General features: G+C 41.0%; 1 protein-coding gene across 2 annotated transcripts; it reads right to left on the bottom strand.

Moving 5' to 3' along the window:
- Positions 1 to 528: 528 nt before the first annotated feature.
- STX12 (syntaxin 12) lies at positions 529 to 14,867 on the bottom strand. 2 transcript variants are annotated; one of them, XM_069803425.1, is made up of 9 exons: positions 14,713 to 14,867; positions 11,244 to 11,313; positions 9,191 to 9,290; positions 7,212 to 7,349; positions 6,274 to 6,317; positions 4,275 to 4,380; positions 3,728 to 3,800; positions 3,479 to 3,561; positions 529 to 1,972 (listed from the first exon to the last, which is right to left on the bottom strand). In XM_069803425.1, the coding sequence occupies exons 1-9, from the start codon at positions 14,822 to 14,824 to the stop codon at positions 1,880 to 1,882; spliced, it is 819 nt and encodes a 272-aa protein (XP_069659526.1). In that variant the 5' UTR covers positions 14,825 to 14,867; the 3' UTR covers positions 529 to 1,879. The 2 variants fall into 2 exon arrangements, with proteins under 2 accessions (XP_069659526.1, XP_069659527.1); XM_069803426.1 differs by lacking the exon at positions 14,713 to 14,867 and adding an exon at positions 13,477 to 13,526.
- Between the last annotated feature and the right edge of the window lie 3,347 nt (positions 14,868 to 18,214).

Here is an 18,214-nt window from a genome sequence, read left to right as displayed (position 1 = left end):
ACTAAAACAGGCTATTATCCTACAAATAATGCACCCAGGCTCCCTTTTAAGCATGGCAAGGAGGTAAGTGCTTTCATTTTCAGATGGAGGCATGACATCCAAAGGACTCTCCCCCTGCAGCAGGCAGTGCACAAAGCAGCAGGCTCTACCATTCAGGAGGAATATTTTAAATAAGGAGCAGAACAACACACAGTTCCCTTGCTTTCAAGTCAGATTTTACAGGCTCAGCAAAGGCTTCAAGTTCCAGAAACAGGCATATAGTCAAAGCTGACCCAACACTGTTCTGAGGCATCAGATTAATTTTTCTGTGATCAGCTATTGTACAGGGCTCTGCAGAGGACTTTTGTGTATATCCACGTGAAAGTAATTCAGTGTTTCCAGTTAGTTTCATTCTTAATCAGAGACCGTAGAACTAAAGCTGGAGGAAACACTGCTGTTGCTGATACAAAGTCTTCTACCCTGCTTACAGAGGGAACTGCAAACATACCTATGCCAATGTCTAAACTGCAAGAGAAAGAAGTTCTGACATAGGCTTTTAAAAGTGTTTATTGATAGTTATTAGATGGAATGATGGCGCAATAGTGCAAACCACTGTGCAACTGGGAGAACACCCTCCCTTCCCAGCTTTCACATTTACTTTATTATACAGGAGACATGGAATAAGGATTAAATGCAAAATGGGTCAGTATGCTGCATTTACCACACTCCGTTGGGCTTTGGACAGATCACTGTTCCCTCAGTGCATTTCAGTTCAGAGCTACATCAAAGCAGGGAGCGGCTGCTACATTCTGTCCAACTCTACTAGCAAGACAGTTGGAACCAGCAATCTTTTTAATTTGCATGCACATCCTCAGTCTGAAAAACCTAGCACTTGACTCACTCTGTTTCTACACTTTGTTTCATAAAGTATAGAAAATACCAGATGTTCACAAGCCACACATAATATTTACTGGTACACTACAAGTGAGCTTTAGGAGTACTACTTCAGAAGCAAGATTTCTGCTAATACTCATCTATCTTGCTAGCTTGTAAACTTAGGTGCCCAATTCCTCATCTTTGTGTGATTTTCTCCCTGGAAGCTTCTAAAAACAATTAGGAGCAAGCAGCTAAACATTGTATTTCTAGTGCTTGAGAGTCAGCATTGGAAGATATTTGTCCAATAATAAACCACCAGCTAGTTTCTCTAAGGAAGTTGCATTGTTAGATTGTAAGTCAAAGAACATCCTGTCCTCAGGTGATGCATTTTGGAAAAAAACCACCCCAACCATTCTCAGAAAATTAAACTACACAGTCACGAGTCTCAAGGCTAAACTGAGCAGCAAGCGGTGGTTCCAACTATCATCCATACATACTTCTCCTTGCCTTTCAAATCTGTAACATCATCCTTCTCTTCAAGAGAATCTAGAACCACAGCCACTTGGAGACTAATAAAACCATGGGGCAGATACTGGAGACTTTAGAAACTGCTGCATTAAGGTAATGTGAATTGGTGTTGTGCCCTCTTTGAATGTCATTCTCATTCCACTCCAACAAAGTTACTTATACATATAAAATGTTAAAGTTGTGCCACTTGTCAAAAACAAGACATCTCCAATTATTGATCACACTTCAGCATACAGTTGGGACAGGGAATAAATACATTACAGAAAGCAAAATCACAAGATTTTAGTTACATAAAAATATAAACTGATAAATACTGTCTCCATGTTTCACTAATTCCAAATACTAGTTATCTGCACATTAGTTGCTAATATCTATTACTAGAAGTAGTTCCAGCTTGTGCTCTCTCAGGATGGTCAATTCATTTCCAAGACTAGTCAGCCTGTTCGCTCTGAGGGAAAAAAATCTCAGCAATGAGACTAGGTTCCATGTGAAGATTTCATTTTGCTGTCTGCCAGATAATGAAGCCTATGATTATAGAAGCCACAGCAAGACCAAGAGTCAGGATACAGATCTTCTTACGGGATTTCTTCTAATAAAAGAAGAAAAAAAAAAAGCCACTGACACGAGGAACAGATGACAAGAAGAAAAAGCAAGTCTACCAGTTAGCAACATTAACTTTGGCAAACTAGAGCACTTGATATTCATACTTATTCAAGAGAAGTAGCCAGTGTAGTCTGAACACTTCTACATGTTCCTTAAACGGCATGATCCTACAGATATATGTTTTTAGTTTTAGGAGCACAGTGGTCTAAGAGATGCAGTTCAGTCAAAATATGACAAGTTTTGCTTCTCTTAAGGAAAATGCAAGCTTTACTTCAAGTTGGCTGCAAAAGGAGAACTTGACAACACCTACCACATGCTTTTCATCCTAACTGACAACACCATGGCTTCAAAGGAAAGCCAAACATCTCTAGCTATTTAGATTTTCCAGGTAAGACTAATAAAACTGCTAAGCAGTTCTCCGATACAATCTCCCCTTGGCCACTTGGGTTTGGTTTGGAAATAGCACTTCATTTCTACAGTTTAAATGATTTAATAAGTATTTACTGTACTTGGATTTTACAGCTTTGATCACTTTATTCATCATAGGAAACTAAAGTCTGTCCATATACACCAAATATTTTTAACTTGGTATCTAAAGATTTGAGGACAGTTATATATAACCACTTCCTTCTCCATCTAGAAAAACACATGCAATACATGTCCAATAGCTCCCAAACTTAGATGTCAAAACTTTGTAAAGGAAACCATGGAGAGAGAGAATACTACTAAATACTGCCAGATGGTAAAAGCTACTTTCCCTCCCTTGTGCTAAATAGCACTGGAGTTTTATTGCCTTCTAGTACCTCCCAACTTAAAAAATTGGACTCTTTCAAGCTGTTATCTTCTGTGGAAGCCTGAAGTCCCAGCAGCAAAACTCTGTATAGGACTGACTGAAGCAGAACCCTTATTCCTTCACAGAACCTGGACCTACAGGGACAATAATGATGAAAGGAACCTACAGAAAACATTGAATATGATACACAAAGGAGATTTAAGCAGCAGTGAGAACCACTGCAAGAGATTTGATGGGAGGAGAAGGACAGACTACAGGATAGAAACTCAGCAGTTAGAAGGGTTCTGGTGATGGGATTTGCAGCAGTTTCCCAAGTCTGGGCAAGGATTTTCTCACTTCAGTGTCTTGGCTAATACGTTTACAAGACAGATAAAACATGAGAATTTGTTCTTGTTTAACTGTTCTGCTAACTCCTGAGAACAGCAAAGACAGCTAAACACTTAAACTTGCTGAGCACACCTATGTGAAAAAACAGACTGACTCTATATCCTCTGAAGTAGAAGGCTAATTTCAATACTGTGTTTTTGACTCAAGTGCTTTATCTACTCTTTGCAGCACAATTCTGAGTGAGTGTCAGCTTGCACAAGCTGTTTTTAATAACTTGTTTGGTGTGCTACAGTCCTCCGTATGTGTCTTGTTATGCCTGTTCCATTATTGCTCAACTGTATGTTGACAATAATGCAAGCATACAGAATTTACCTGATAATAGGCAGCTCTCTGTAACTGCTCACTGGCTCTTTCCACATGGACTTCTGCACTTTCCACATTTGCCTCTATGCTATCTATGGAAAAATAAGAGAACTCATTGTAAAATATTTCAGAGCTTCAGTGGTTAAAAAAAATCAGAAATACAATACTTTTTATACAAAATACTGGAAAATTTAATCTATGCGGGCAAAACATGTAATTGAACTAAGAAGAAACTTCCTGTTATACAAACACACTTACCAATCATATCTCCCTGGTCATGAATCATCATGGCTAAATCCTTAAATATCTGATTGACATCCAAAATGTCTGCCTGAAGACAACAGTTTAACAAGTTATAACAAACATTGGTTACAATTTTTCTAATCCTCATTCTTAGTACCTCTTCTGACCATTGCTCAAAGTGTCAGAATACATACAGTCATTCACTGTCTGGTGACTTGATGCTACTGTCTATGAAACTTGGGATTAACACAGCAGCCTATAACATTCCTGTTACTGAACATTTGTTTCATCACACTAGCAACTAGCACAGTATGGAATTGAGATGAACATTGTATCATGAGTTGCTCCTACCATCTCTGAAGGACCACCAGTCAATACCAAAGGAAAATAATACCTAGTCTCCTTCAACAGGAGCAGGGAGATTATCTTGGCATCAATCCTCTCTACAAGGAACTCTGTTCCTCCACCTTCAGATCTCCTCAGCCCATCCCATTAGTTAGCATTGCACGACTTCTTTGGTTTATCTCCCAGTACTGTTAACTGTGCAGGATCTACTGGTCACCTCTAATTGCCTGATTGCTGTTTCTCTTTCTTTAATGAGTTCAAGGTCCTGTTCAGTTATTGCCACATCTTCTTCCTGAGACTGCATTTGATTCCAATCTTCACCACTGGAAAGAGATTGAAAGAAAGTATGACTCCTTCTCTGAGTATAGGTACCTCCACACTCCATTTATAGCAAAGCACCAGTGAGTTAAAGTTGAATAGTTTCCTACAGAACAACCCCTAGGTTCCTGGCCCTGCAACTGTATACAGAGACAGGACTGATTTGTGACAACGGTTACAAATTGGAACAATTGAAAAAAAAAAAAGGGACAGATCAGGAAAAGTGAAGAAACTGGAAAGGAGTTACATGCGTAGAACTCTCTTCTAGGATGTGACAGTTACCTATCGCATTATAGAAGAAAACTTTTTTCAGTTCTGCCTTTTTTTTTTTTTATACCTGTACCTTCCTTCCCTCTCATTATCCCCCAAAAGGGAGAAATCAGGGTGAAAGTTTTGATAGAGAGTAGCCTGCAAGCACAACATTATCAGAACAAAAGAACACCTGACAAGCATCTCGATTCAAAGATTCTCACTTGTTATCTGGCATTTGGAGATAATTGTTCTAGTATTTTATTAGTCTCGTAAGAACTTCAAATTAAATTACACACAAAAAGAGGCGTTAAAACCAAATAACTCCGCATCCCAGTCTACCTCTCTCCTGATGACCTGGTACTTTGTAACTGCTGCACAAGTTACACCAATTATAGTGAAGGCTGCACCTATAATAAAGGCCATCTATATGTTCAGCATAGAAAGTTCTTCAAGGGCAACATCTCCCTCTTCTCAACATAGAGAACTGTGCTGGAAAGCACTGTAACATTCCAGTGTTAGGTATACAACACTAAACAGTAAGTTTTAAAGTCTCAAAATGCCAAAAGAAATGAAGACAAACTACATGACTAGGTCAGAGACAGCTGACTATTCCAGCAATTCAGCTCTGAGATGACAGCAGGGTTTTCAGATATTTAATGCAGAAGTTTCTGACATGCAGCACACAAGAATGACTTTGAATGTGGAGTAGCTGCTGTATGCCACTATCTCTCACGGAGCTAAGAGCTTGTGCATGAACAGGTACCTGTCTGGTTCCCTCTGCTTTAGTGTGCAAGGCCTTCAAACTCATCACAGCATCTGTATAACTGAACAGCCTGGGGTTTTCACTCCTGACTCAGGATGTGAAAGCACAGGGCTAATGAAGGGGATGCACACCAAGCAGCTGATCAGATGAAATGCTGCTTGCAGAGGGAGGATGTATAGACAAGACATGTAAGCTAGGTCTCTTGATTTAGAAAGTTAAAGGATTTGTACAGATAGGGCCAACATATTTCATCCCAGTTTTCTCAAACATACATACAGCAGAAACTGACACAGTAATCACAGATATGGAGTGTCTTGAGTTCTCTTTACCACACTGTAGAGTTGATATAACATTTTACAAACCCATCGACTATGCAACTATCTGACAGGTGACAGTAATGCTGTCTTCTTGTGCATGTTCTAGGATTAATTTGCCAGTGCATAGTATCCAGGACTTCTGAATTTAAGGCAGCCTCGTCCACTACTCTGTAATAGCTCCAACTAGGCTGCTAGAGAACACTCAAACCCATGAAATAAATATACAGCTCTTTGTGGAACAAGTCACAGTGACAGAAATCCTGTCTGGTAATCTTGTGCTCACAGTCCAGAAAACCAGGAGCTTCCAACTGCCACATACTAGGGTCTCTACTATTCCCCTCAGTGCAGCAGTCACATAATCTATGTTTAAGAAGGATAAAATACTGTCATATGCAGTTAATTTTTTACATTGTATATTACAAGTACTGTAATAATTGCATTTCAGATCCTTCTGCTTTGCATTCAGCTAGTAGAGCCTTGCCAAAGTTACAATAACATATCTCACCACAAAAACTTCAGTTATATGTAGTTAAAAGTAAACCATCAAGAGTACCAGAAGCTGTTACCTATCAAATGAAACAAGCTGTTCTTCTCTGAACCGCTCATCAGCCTGGAAGAGATAAATGAGTTATTAGTCTTGCAGACTACCAGGACCACTCTCAAAATCAACAGGAGTATCTTGAAGACAAAGGCATATACTGTCCAAAGAGTTCTTTGAGAATGCCACTATCACTTCAACATTCAGATCTTACTTAGGTTAATTAAAATTAGATTTAGATTCATCTTTAGATTAATTTTCAGATTCAGATTGTCTCTGCAAATCAGAGGCAACTGAGCAATCAAAAGCAGCTAGACTGTTTACTCAGATCAGCTGTCATTTTTCACTTCCTTTCTCAACATGTAGCAAAAAATTTAGACCATAATCCAATGGATAAATGCGTTCCCTTGTAGAAATTAAGAATGCATACTTAACACAAAACCCCAAGGCAAGGGGAGAAAAATGCTTTCACTGGCTTTTCTATTATGAATTCTTAGTAGCCACAGGGGTTTGTCAAAACATAATAGTGAGAAAGTTTGAATGTACATTGGAGATATTAGCAGGACAGAAGCTATAAGAAAATAAAGAAACATAGTGTGAGATTTAAGATGTAATTTAAGGTGTGATAAGCTTCCAACTGACCTCTTACATTTTCTAGTCTAGGGCTGACGTCAAGCAACAAGTAGCCTGCAATACTTTGCTATTAACTGTACTTGGACTCCCCATCTCATCCTCCACAACATTTGCAACTACCAGGATTCCTCCCCTCCTCTACTAACAATGACAAGGAACACACTGAAATGAGTGCCTACTTACAACACCTGGAATGACAAAACTAATGCACCGAGGCCTCATCTGCACTCAGTAACGTGTCAGTAGACAGCTATGAAGTTGGCAGGTAAGTACAAGAACTCTCAAAAGACTTGTAGTTCACTATATCAATACAAAATTCCTATAAATACTTACAGAGATACGAGAGCCAGCTCTCACCCTTGCTACAGTCTCTTTTTCCTTCTCTGACACTCGCCTCTGTATTGCCTGGAAGTTATTTAAGGCCATGGAGAAGTCATTCATTAAACGTTCTTTCTGAAGCCTCTGTTGGCGCTAAAGAATTGAAACAAAAATAAGTGTTCAGATATTCCCATTCATAATGTAACTGTCAGACTCTTAAAAAAACCATCATCATCATAACAACAACAATGAATGCTGGCATTCAAGTAACCTTTTGGTTCCAGCATTCTGGGACACTGGAGAGAACAAAAAACCCACCATATTTTAATTTGTTGTAAAAAATGCTGTACACCTTGCCTATTGCAGAACAGTTTTGTGCAATAAGGTTCTCTAATTTCAATCTAGTTTTAAGTCTGAAGTAGAGAGGACTTCTACACCATTACTTTTATTCAAATCACATTCCAGTAATCCACCATATTTAATGATGTGCCTTTTGGATACCTACAATGCCTTTACCCTCCATTCGTCTACTTAGCCAACCTGGTAGTACTTAACTTTCTCTTGTCCTGATAAGACAACCCCCTTAACTCTCTTACAAATACAGGAATACCCACACTTCCAGAACTAATGACAACACCTATTACCCCAGTTTCACAGGCTGTCTCTCCCAGCTGTGCCACACTACAAGCTTGCTGTTATTTGATCAGAGAATATCCCTAGTCCCGATAAACATTTCAGTTTTTCTTTTCTCCAAATACATTAGTTGTAATATTCCTTTTCATCCTCATTTTACAGTCTCAACTTATTTAGCCTCCACAGACCATCTCCTTTGGGTGTTGCGACATCCCAGCTATGGCAAACGAAGTTGTGAAAAAGCTTGTCCCAAGGACACTCAATACTCTGGTCAGTTCTTATGTTTTCCATGAGAGACTCCCAACAGCTGTCTCAAATTGCAGGCTTTCCAGTATTGCAATCCTTCAACAAGTTTCTATCAATTCAACAGCCATTTCAAGGAAATAAATATTTTCAATTCATTTTTTCTATAATAAGCCACTACAGCAGCCTCATAATACACTACAGCTTCCATTTGAGCCATCTGGAAGCAACAACCCTTCTGTCAGAGGAGATCCTCAGTATGTTGATGCCAGCTCCTGCAGATTTTGATTGGACTGCTCCAATAGACTTCAAAAGTTGCTGCTGCATTCAGTGAGATGCACATGACAGGATTTTGTTCACCAGAGGGAGATTAACTGAAAAATATTTGCTGAACAAACAGGCAAAATGTGGCCATGCTTACAACTGGCACATAAACCTTTAAATACAGAATTAGACTAAGACAAAATCTGCTGACCCATATCCACAATCACCCCACAACAGTACCACAAAAGCAGATGTATCAATATTGTGGTAGTGATTTAAAGTAGAGCAAGAAACAGCAGAGGACTGTCACTTTCCTTTCCCATAGGGAAGGGGAACTCGAAGGACTATTTGGCAAGACAAAGTCATTGCCTCACTATGTTTTGCTTTATTCAAATATGAGCAAGGTGAGTCAGATTCCCCCCGGCTAATAAATCACATGTAAGGGAAAGCTTTTTGGCATGATCACATTTCATACTGACATGCAGCTTGCTATGAGTTCTTATCCTAAAACACTGCCTCGCATCACCAGGCACTTTGTAAACAATATTATTTTTCGGAAGTTTACTTGGAAAAACAGAATTGCAGCCTCAGCTATCCCCAAACATTTAGGGCTTCTTATCTCACACAAGTAAGTTTTATACCTTTTTGCCACGGGAAACACTGTTTTCCCAGTGTCACATAAGCAGCCAGGATGTAGCCAGTTTAATGTGTTCCCTACTTCAGCAACATTCTTCATTGCAAAAGGCTGCTGTCTCTTCTGCTGTGCCAATTCAAGCTTTGCGAGGTTGTGGTCTAAGCTAGTTTCATGAAATGAGTGATTTAAAAATACAACTAGAAAAATTCTGTGTGCCTACCTGTTCAGAAGCAGACAGAGGAAGTGGTAGAGACCCCAACTCCTTTAGATATTCATTGGTCTCTTTGGCAAGGCGGTTTGCAGAATGCTGTAGCTGTTGCCTGAAATAAAAGTTCAAAAGCAGTTACACAAGCTTCTACATAAAAAGCAGTCTCTGAGCATTTCAGTTTCCAAAATAATGACCAAGGAGGGGTTCTGAGATCACACATCTGTAGGGTGGCTTTTTTTTTTTACCCTAATGCAACAGAGATGTACTTTTAGCTTTTACCATCAACTTGACTCAGGACTATGTTTAAAAAAAAAAAAGATTCAAAGAAGTTCTGTGCTCCCTGCTAACTAGTATAATTCAGTAGTTTTAAAAATATATTTTTCTCCAGTGGCATAAGAGAGAGAAATTCAAGGGAAAGACAGCTTTATTCAGTGAACATAATCACTCTTTTAGGGCAAATTCCTTGGGGTACTGATTGGTAACTAATTGTTCACTTGACAACTGCTAACTCCATTGGTTAAATGTACATTTGATAAAAGTACAGAGCCTCAGAGAGATTAAATTCTTACATTTTTGTGAAAATTTGTGGCCAGAGAGAGGAATGATCCAGCTTCTACTTTGGGAAATGCACGGCTTTCCCTTGAGCCTTTATGTTTTCCAACAACGTTGCAACTCAAAGCTATTGTTGCAAAGGATCAAGTGCAGCAGCACCTTCATTAGTACCACAGTACAGAAAGACATTAGTTACACTGACCTTAATGTAAAGACATCACCTTGTATATCAAAGATGCATTTTATTAGAAAGAATGCTAGTGCTTCACAGAGAACAGAACTGCAAGTTTTATTTTGCAGCCATATGCACAAAAAACGATAGGGTAAACCAGGAAGACACAAAATACTAAACCATTACTTTTTTGGCATTCAACGGATACAAGATGCTTAAATGAAAGTCATCTATTCTGCCCAATAGATACACAAATCAAACTATTCAGCCTGCATTGTTGTATAAGTTGAACTGCAATATGTGAGCTGAATAAACCACCCATGCCTTTTTTTATTAAATTTGAATGGCAGCTGACAATTTGTGGAGTGCAACCACTCTCACCTTGAACAGGAGGGCCATTTCTACAATGAAATTAAATGGAAACACATTTGTTTGGTCACCAGTGATTAGTTCTTTAATCTACCAATTAAATACAGGTCAAGTCAACTGAGCAGCTCAAGCAAACAAATTCCTTTCTCTCCCAACTGGGCTCTGATTTCATCCTTCAAATGTAGCTATCACCACAAGTTATGAACTTAGCCAAAAATCAACTATTATAAAAAATGGGGAAGTTGCATATTCAGAGATTCAAGGTACAGTCACATGAAGACATAATGGAAGAACTTACTTTCAAGTTTTCTTTTATGACTCCAGAAATTATTCTTCTCATAACTTGCAATTTATGCTTTACAAGTTTGTAGAAGACGCACAGACATACAGACTCCCTGTTCAGTCTCTCTAGGAGTTGGTTTGGACTATGCCTGTTTAAGTGTCTTCTATATTGTTCCCCACTGGCATATTATTCTTCTGAAATTACATGTGTCATTTTGGCTGCCATATAAGATTGCTAATCTTTCTAGTGCCTAAATCTATCCGTACTACAAGCTGCTACTTCATCAATTATGGGTCTTCCTTGCTGTTTTTCCTTATTGCTCTTATGTGAGGACCAAGTAACTGGTACAGCATTCATTTCTTCTAAACCACAAGTCAGGCTACTATGGCTAGTCCTCAGAGTACAGCTAATGCATGGCTGATGTATTACTACTCTTTTAAAATAAACTATACCATTTCTAACCATTCCTATCCAGCAGTTTTGAATGGCTTCTCCAGAGTCCTGCAGAAATACCTTAATTCATGCAGTAAACTACTTAAGGCAGCTAGTCATTTTTTGTTTGTAGGACTGTATTAAATTTATCTAATAAAGCATCTCCCCAAAGCAAGTAACAAGTAACCCAGTTCCTCTAAGAGTACAGACAGAAATGAAAGAGAACCTATATAAATATTAGCTCATTTAATACTTACAAGTTCTCCTGAAGCTTGCTGGAATCCTGCTTGGTTCCCAGCTGGCTCATCAAATTCTTTATTTGAGCAGCTGAAGATAAAGAGATCACAAGATGCATTAATAAGACAAGTTCCAGGGTATTTTATTTCTTCTTGAATATATTCTTCTAGCTTTCCCCCAAAAGATTTCTCTCAATGTTTGACTTAACTCAAGCTGGTAAGACAAGACTTACATTCTTTGCTTTAAATGCAAAGTATATTTTAAACATTCCCATTTAGACATGATCTAGCCTAACAGACTAACTTTCAGGCAAGAAAGCAATACTGAGGCATACATACTCTGAAGACAAGTCTGTGGAGCTAAAAGCTCATGCACTCTTCTTCCCCAGCCTTTTTAGACCAACCAACATAACTGTTTGTCTACCAGCCTTGCTAGTTCTGTATTTCAGGCTATCACTGCTGCAGAACAACTTTACTACACTGTGTTGCCACTTTTAAATATTCTAAAGTTACTTAAATTATTAGTACTCTTTTAAAAAAAACAAAACAAGAAAAAGCCAAGGGTTGCTGTGAATTTAAAAAAAAAAATCTGAATTTTTCTACTCATGATAGCCCAAACCTTTTGCAATACTGGCACAAGCAATCTTTCAAGAACAGCAGATAGCAATGGTGCACTTCATGGGTAGCTTGCAAATCTGAAATCCTGATGTAGCAAGAAGAAATATTCTAGTCCTCCTTCTCCCCTCATCTCCCATGTTCTTCCACTATTTTCCTTGTGTGGGCAGTGATGATCATGCAACCACACAATGAATCATATCAAACCATTAACCTACCTGGAAAGCAAATACCATCTTCTCTCCCTACTTCCTTTACCTTAGAAGATTATTTTTTTGACAGATCAACAAGCTGATCCACTTTATTCTGCAGCTGCACAATTTTTAGCATTACTAAAGATGCCGGGCACACCACTTATGACAGCAGTACAAAGCTTGATTGGCTCAAATTGATCATGAAATCATATGCTATCCCTCAAACATTGAGAGAGGCAAGACCAAGAAGGATCAACTTAGTATAGTTCTATAGGCAGCTGAATTGAGTTGAAATACCCCATAAGTTTAACAAGAGCTACTTCCAATTCAGTGACATCCTACTGGTCTAACTTCTGCTTTCAGCCTGGAGGAAGCCACTTCAGTTGATTAAATGTGTTGCTGAAGAAACAGCAGATTCCTACAATGGCCACTTCTTTTAAAGTGATGTCCAATGGCTTATAACAATGGCAGCTCAGCTAAGACCGCAACACGATTTAATCAGTAATTAGGCAAGTATTCTAGCTTTGGCATCCAGCAAAAGTGTTCTCGCTGAGAATTCTAGACTTCTATTAGCTCACAGAACGAGGAGTTGTTTAGCAACTCCTTGTACACTGAGCTGAACATGGCTTCTAGCAAGCAAGACTGCACATATTTCATAGCTCTGTCAGCCACAGGAAGGTCAGAAAAGTTCATAGTCAAGTTAAACTGACAAATGGCACACGGACTATACTCTGTGTGCAGATATCAAGGATTTTGCATATGGCATTTGTGCTATAACATCTAGATACTCTGATGTATTTTTCCTTCTCCATTGGGGGAAATTCTTGTGCGAGTCCCATTTCCATGCCAGGCAACGTGCTTTTTGCCCTGGTCTAAGCCAGGTTCAGCAATTCGCTGTGCTTAGTTTATCTCAGCCAACAGCAACACAGAGAGTCTACACAAAATGAGAGCAAAGTGTCTGGGAGGCCAAAGGAAGGGGCTGGAGCTCTTTATTCTTGGATAGGGGGTACATATATCAACACAGAGAGCCCCCTCAGTCAACAGCTTTCAGTCTCCAAACCCTTTCAATTTTAGGCTGTAAAGCCTTCCACATACTGACTATTTTACACTTAAGATTACTTAAAACATTTCAATCTCTGCTCTAGATGCTTAGGTAATGTAACAGTCTTGCAAGGAACAGTTTTGCCAGCTCAGCTCACCAGTATTCTGTACATTTTGTGTGAAATGCTAACTCTACAGAGTTTCTCAAAAGGGCTGAATAATAGTCAGCTATGTCCACTGTTTGCCTGCTGTTTTCCCTATAGGGAATGAAAGGAGAAATGAGGACAGGCTTAAGGCTTCAATATCTCTTCTTCTCCTAGGCTTGAACAGAAAGCTTTTATGAAACTTGTAATAAAGTTAATTACCGTAACGTTAAGTCAGATGTTCTGTGTGTTCCCACCCACCTTGATAAAAACTGTAAGGCTATTTGTTTCATTTGAAATAGGCAGTGCACTGAGATAGGATGGCTGCTGGTCATGAGACAGTGGAAGCTTGTCCTGTGAGAAAGAGAAGCTGAACTACTTAGAAGGGGAGGCTCACAGAAGTCCCATGGAAGGGAGGGGGGGGAAGAAAAGAAAAGAAAAACACAAACCCACACAACCTGTGTTATGTGGTGAACTTAGAAGCAATTCAACTAGCAGCCATGCCTACACCAAGAGGAAATGAACATGACTGAGCAAAAGCAAAGCAGTTTCAGCAATATTAATAGCTTTGCATAATTGAATTGGAGAAGTCACCAACTTTCAGAGGAACAAACATGTTCAACTGACCTTGCCCCTTAAAAAATTGCATGGGTACTTACTTGGACAATTAATGCCTTTTTTAGCAAAGGCTGTATCCTTAGGAAGGGTTATATCAAAGACTCTTTTGGAAGCAACTCATTTAGTAAGCAGTATTTCAGCAATCAATACTAGGATTTCAATGACCAGCTTACAATACCAGTAACTTTCTCTAACAACAACCATATGACCAAGAAACTGCAACACCATTTACTTAACGGCAATCTGCTCAGCAGAACGCTTCCCTGCAGAACTCTGCCAGCACAGTTAAGAGGAAACGGGCAAGTTAACATCAGCCTTCAGAAATCTCTGCAATAGCAGCTTCTTCCTCCCAGACACCCTGCGCAAGGCAGGGTGACAACCTTTGGCTCCCTGCTTCCACTTCAGCACCTCACTGAAGGCACCTAAAAGCAAACCAGAAGCCTGGCTCTTGCCAAGGGCGACAGAGGGTTTCGGTTCCACTGAGGAAGAGTGCAGCCTGGCAAAAGCGACATGAACACCGCACCAAGAGCCACAGGAGCACGAATTTCGCCCAGGCCAGCGGCGGCATGTAAGCTGTTAATTACACCGCACAGAGGAGGCAGCTCGGCTCCCAGCCGGCGTGCGTCCGCAGCCACGGGGAGGCGAGGCCCCCACCCCCGGGAGGCCCTCGGTCCGCCCGGCTCCGCCCTGGCGGAGGCTCTGCCGGCCCCGGGCTGGGGGGGCGCCTCCCGCGGGACCCCGAGGAGGGACCCCGGGGAGGGACCCCCCCGCACCGCCGACGAGGCGGCCGCCGCGGTCCGCGCTCCCCACGGGGCGCCGCCCGCCCGGGCCGGGCCGGGCCGGGCCGCTCCTTCCCCCCTCGGGCCCGGGCGCACTCACTGTACTGCGCGATGCGCTGCACGTTGGTGCTGCATGTCTGGATGATGCCGCCGAAGTCCCGCGGCGGGGGCGTCGCCCCGGGGCGGTAGGGGTCCAGCGGACCGTACGACATGGCCAGGGAGGGAGGGAAGGAGGGAGCGCAGCTCCGCCGGGCCCAGCTGACAGAACTCCACCGGCCTCCGCGCATGCGCCGCCGCCCGGTGCTGCTGACGGAGCGCGCGCATATGCGCGAGGCGTGGCCGCCGGCGCCTGCGCGCTCGAGGGCCGGTGAGCCTGCCCGGTGCCATGGTAACGGGGCGCCCGCCCCGCGCCCGGCGCGAGGACCGGCCGGCCGCTGAGGGGGAGCCGCGGCTGTGGGTGCAGGGCTTGGGGCCGAGCTCCGGCACCGTCTGCTCGCTGTGAGGGAGGGTCGTGCCCGCCCCTGTCCCTGCCAGGGCCCGCAGTACCGCTTCGGGGGAGCCGAGTCGAGGAGCTGATCATTTTTGTTAGAACAGGCCGCGTCCTGATCCGCCTCATCCTGCGGCCGAACGAATGCCAGGAGCCACCCCGGGGAAGCGGGGGAAGGTGTCACCGCAGGCCCGGGGAAAGGCGAGGCTGTTTGGGTCGTAACCTGTGCTTGCGTGAGTGCAACGCAAAACATGGTAGCTGACGTTTCAGGCCTCCTTCGACAAATCCTGCTGTAGCGCCTCTGAAAGGCAGTGAATGCTCTTGGCTTTCTAAAAGGCCTAGAGTGAATAATTAGTCAATAAAGCAGTGGGAGAATAATGGATAAACATTTAGAAGTAAAGCATACGAAACAATTTGCAGTTAAACACTATCCCTTATCGTTCCATTATTATAGAGCTGTCAAAGACAATTACAGGATTTTTTTCCACGTAATACTACTTTAAATTGCATCACAAAACATGACACGCATATACTGGCTCCTGGGGAAATGCCTTTTTCAAGACAGCAGAGCAATTTAATTTAAATAATCGGTTGCATAATTTGTTTGGTCAGATAAATAATTTTAATCAAACCAATGCTGTAAAATTAGTTTCTTCTTTCCTGGTTTAATTTCAGCTTAAAATATATAATGAACTAAATTCTAGGTGCTTTTGTAATGGCACCACTGGAGGGAATAATAACTGATTTAAAAAATGATTGCAGTCAACTGTCCTGGTTTCAGCTGGGATAGAGTTAATTGTCTTCCTAGTAGCTGGTACAGTGCTACGTTTTTGAGTTCATATGAGAGGAATGTTGATAACACACTGATGTTTTCAGTTGTTGCTAAGAAATATTTAGTCTAAAGTCAAGGATTTTTCAGCTTCTGATGCCCAGCCAGCAAGAAAGCTGGAGGGGCACAAGAAGTTGGGAGGGGACACAGTCAGGGCAGCTGACCCAAACTGGCCAAAGGGGTATTCCATACCATGGGACGTCACATCTAGTGTATAAACTGGGGGGAGTCGGGGTGGGGGGATCGCCGCTCGGGGACTAACTGGGCGTCAGTCGGCGGGTGGTGAGCAATTGCACTGTGCATCACTTGCATATTCCAATCCCTTTATTATTACTATTGTGGCTTTATTAGTGTTATCATTATTAGTTTCTTCTTTTCTGTTCTATTAAAATGTTCTTAACTCACGAGTTTTACTTTTTTTCCCAATTCTCTCCTCCATCCCACTGCGGGGTGGGGGGAAGTGAGTGAGCAGCTGTGTGGTGCTTAGTTGCTGGCTAGGGTTAAACTACGACATCAACAAACAAGAACATTTGCACCGGTCCTGAAGATACTGAAGTGATATTCACCCTGCTGGTATAAATAGCCCCATTACCTGAAAATACAGCCTTTGAAGAAGAAAATTGTTTCACTGCTAACAATGCCTTCCAATAAACTAACAAAGTTATTGTGAAATTTATTACATAGGCAAGTCCATTTTTAAGGCTTTAGTCAAAGGCAAAATCCAATTGGTGACCAAAGAGTAGGTGTTCTCACTGGTTTCAGGTAGCAGGTGCTGACTGGGGGAGGTGGACATGTCAGCTCGCTGAAGCAAGTCAGTTTTGATTTGGTCCAGTTCGGTATTTGATTTTGCATTTCAGTGCTTATTTGTTAGTGAAGCTGTTGGTGTGTCCATTTCTGTCTGATAAGCACAATAAAAATGAGGTATTTTGATATAAAAAGTACAAATATTTCAATGTGGATTCACAGAGATTACAAAATAATCTCTTTAGCAATTTCAGAATATAAACTAGGAGGAAAATAATTAGAAATATAAAAACTGTAGAACCTTTTTAAATGTTGAAAACAATTTACATTTTTAATTGATTAAAACATTTGTAATATTTTTACACAGTTTCTCCACTTACCTCTTTTTGTTCAGCTAGTAATGCAATGCTAGCTTTCAAATCAAGAGTAAAGAAATATAAGTTAACGTCCATTTCTGTTACCTACTGCAGAAGCTATAGTATTTTAAAGAAAGTACATCCAATCTTGAAATAAAAAATCTGAGGTCATGCCCCGTAAGAAGTAAAGAAGTCAGTGTATGTATGATTAAAAGTAAGAGTGTAAATACTTCTTTGAGAAATGCCTGATACAGTAACAAATTTCTAATTGCAGAAGTGTCCACAATAGGTCAAAGTTATGGTAAATATAATGCAGGGCTATGGATGCAACCTGTATGTGCAACAGATATTTTTTCAGCTTTAAGCACATGAGCAGTTTGTTGAAGTCGGTTTGACCAATGATTTGTTTGAAACAGCAGGTAGGCAAATACTTGCAGGTTCTGAACTGTTAAAATACTTGTTCACATTCAACAAATCTGTGGTGAGCACAAATAGGCCTTGCTTATGACAAAGGCGGCAGGCGTTGGAGAGGGCACCAAAGGTAGCATAGACAATTCCCAGATTGACCCCATTTGTGACAGAAACTAATTTGAAATAGAATGTAGTAAATTCCAATAAACAGTACTACAAATTTTAGTGACGCACCACTTTTTACTCTGTTTAAGAGTATTAACAAACTGGAACTTGCTTTTCAGCTTCAGAAGTATTGTAGGAGAAATAACCCTCATCCCTCTGAAATTATATTTTCCTAAGAAAGGCTTCGTAAAATAAATGGAAGTAAAGCCAACATATGGTGGTGTTGGCCTGTGGTAGAAAGTAATTTGTACTGCAAGTGGTCTCTTTTACATACACTAAATAAGCAAACCATTGTCAGAAGATGAAAATACACTTTAAAGAAAAGAAGCAGCACTTTAAAAGGGTTTTCTTTGTCTCTTCACAGAAGGTTACTGTGAAAATCCAGATCCCTGTCTTGGCTGCATTGGATTCATGGTTACTGAAGATCTGTAATGATGCTGCAGTTTTGCTGCAGCTGAGATGTACAGTATGTTCTCCTGGATGAACTGTTCTTCTGAAAGAGTGTCCATTTTAGCGTGGTGCATTTGCTGTGATAAAATCCCATACTCCTTCCCTTCCTTTGAAGAATAATGACACTCTCATCTGAGAGAATAAGAGATCTTTCTCTTTT

Source organism: Haliaeetus albicilla, chromosome 16, assembly GCF_947461875.1.
Source record: "Haliaeetus albicilla chromosome 16, bHalAlb1.1, whole genome shotgun sequence".
Classification (NCBI taxonomy): Eukaryota; Metazoa; Chordata; class Aves; order Accipitriformes; family Accipitridae; genus Haliaeetus; species Haliaeetus albicilla.
This window is presented reverse-complemented; position numbering and strand designations above follow the sequence as displayed.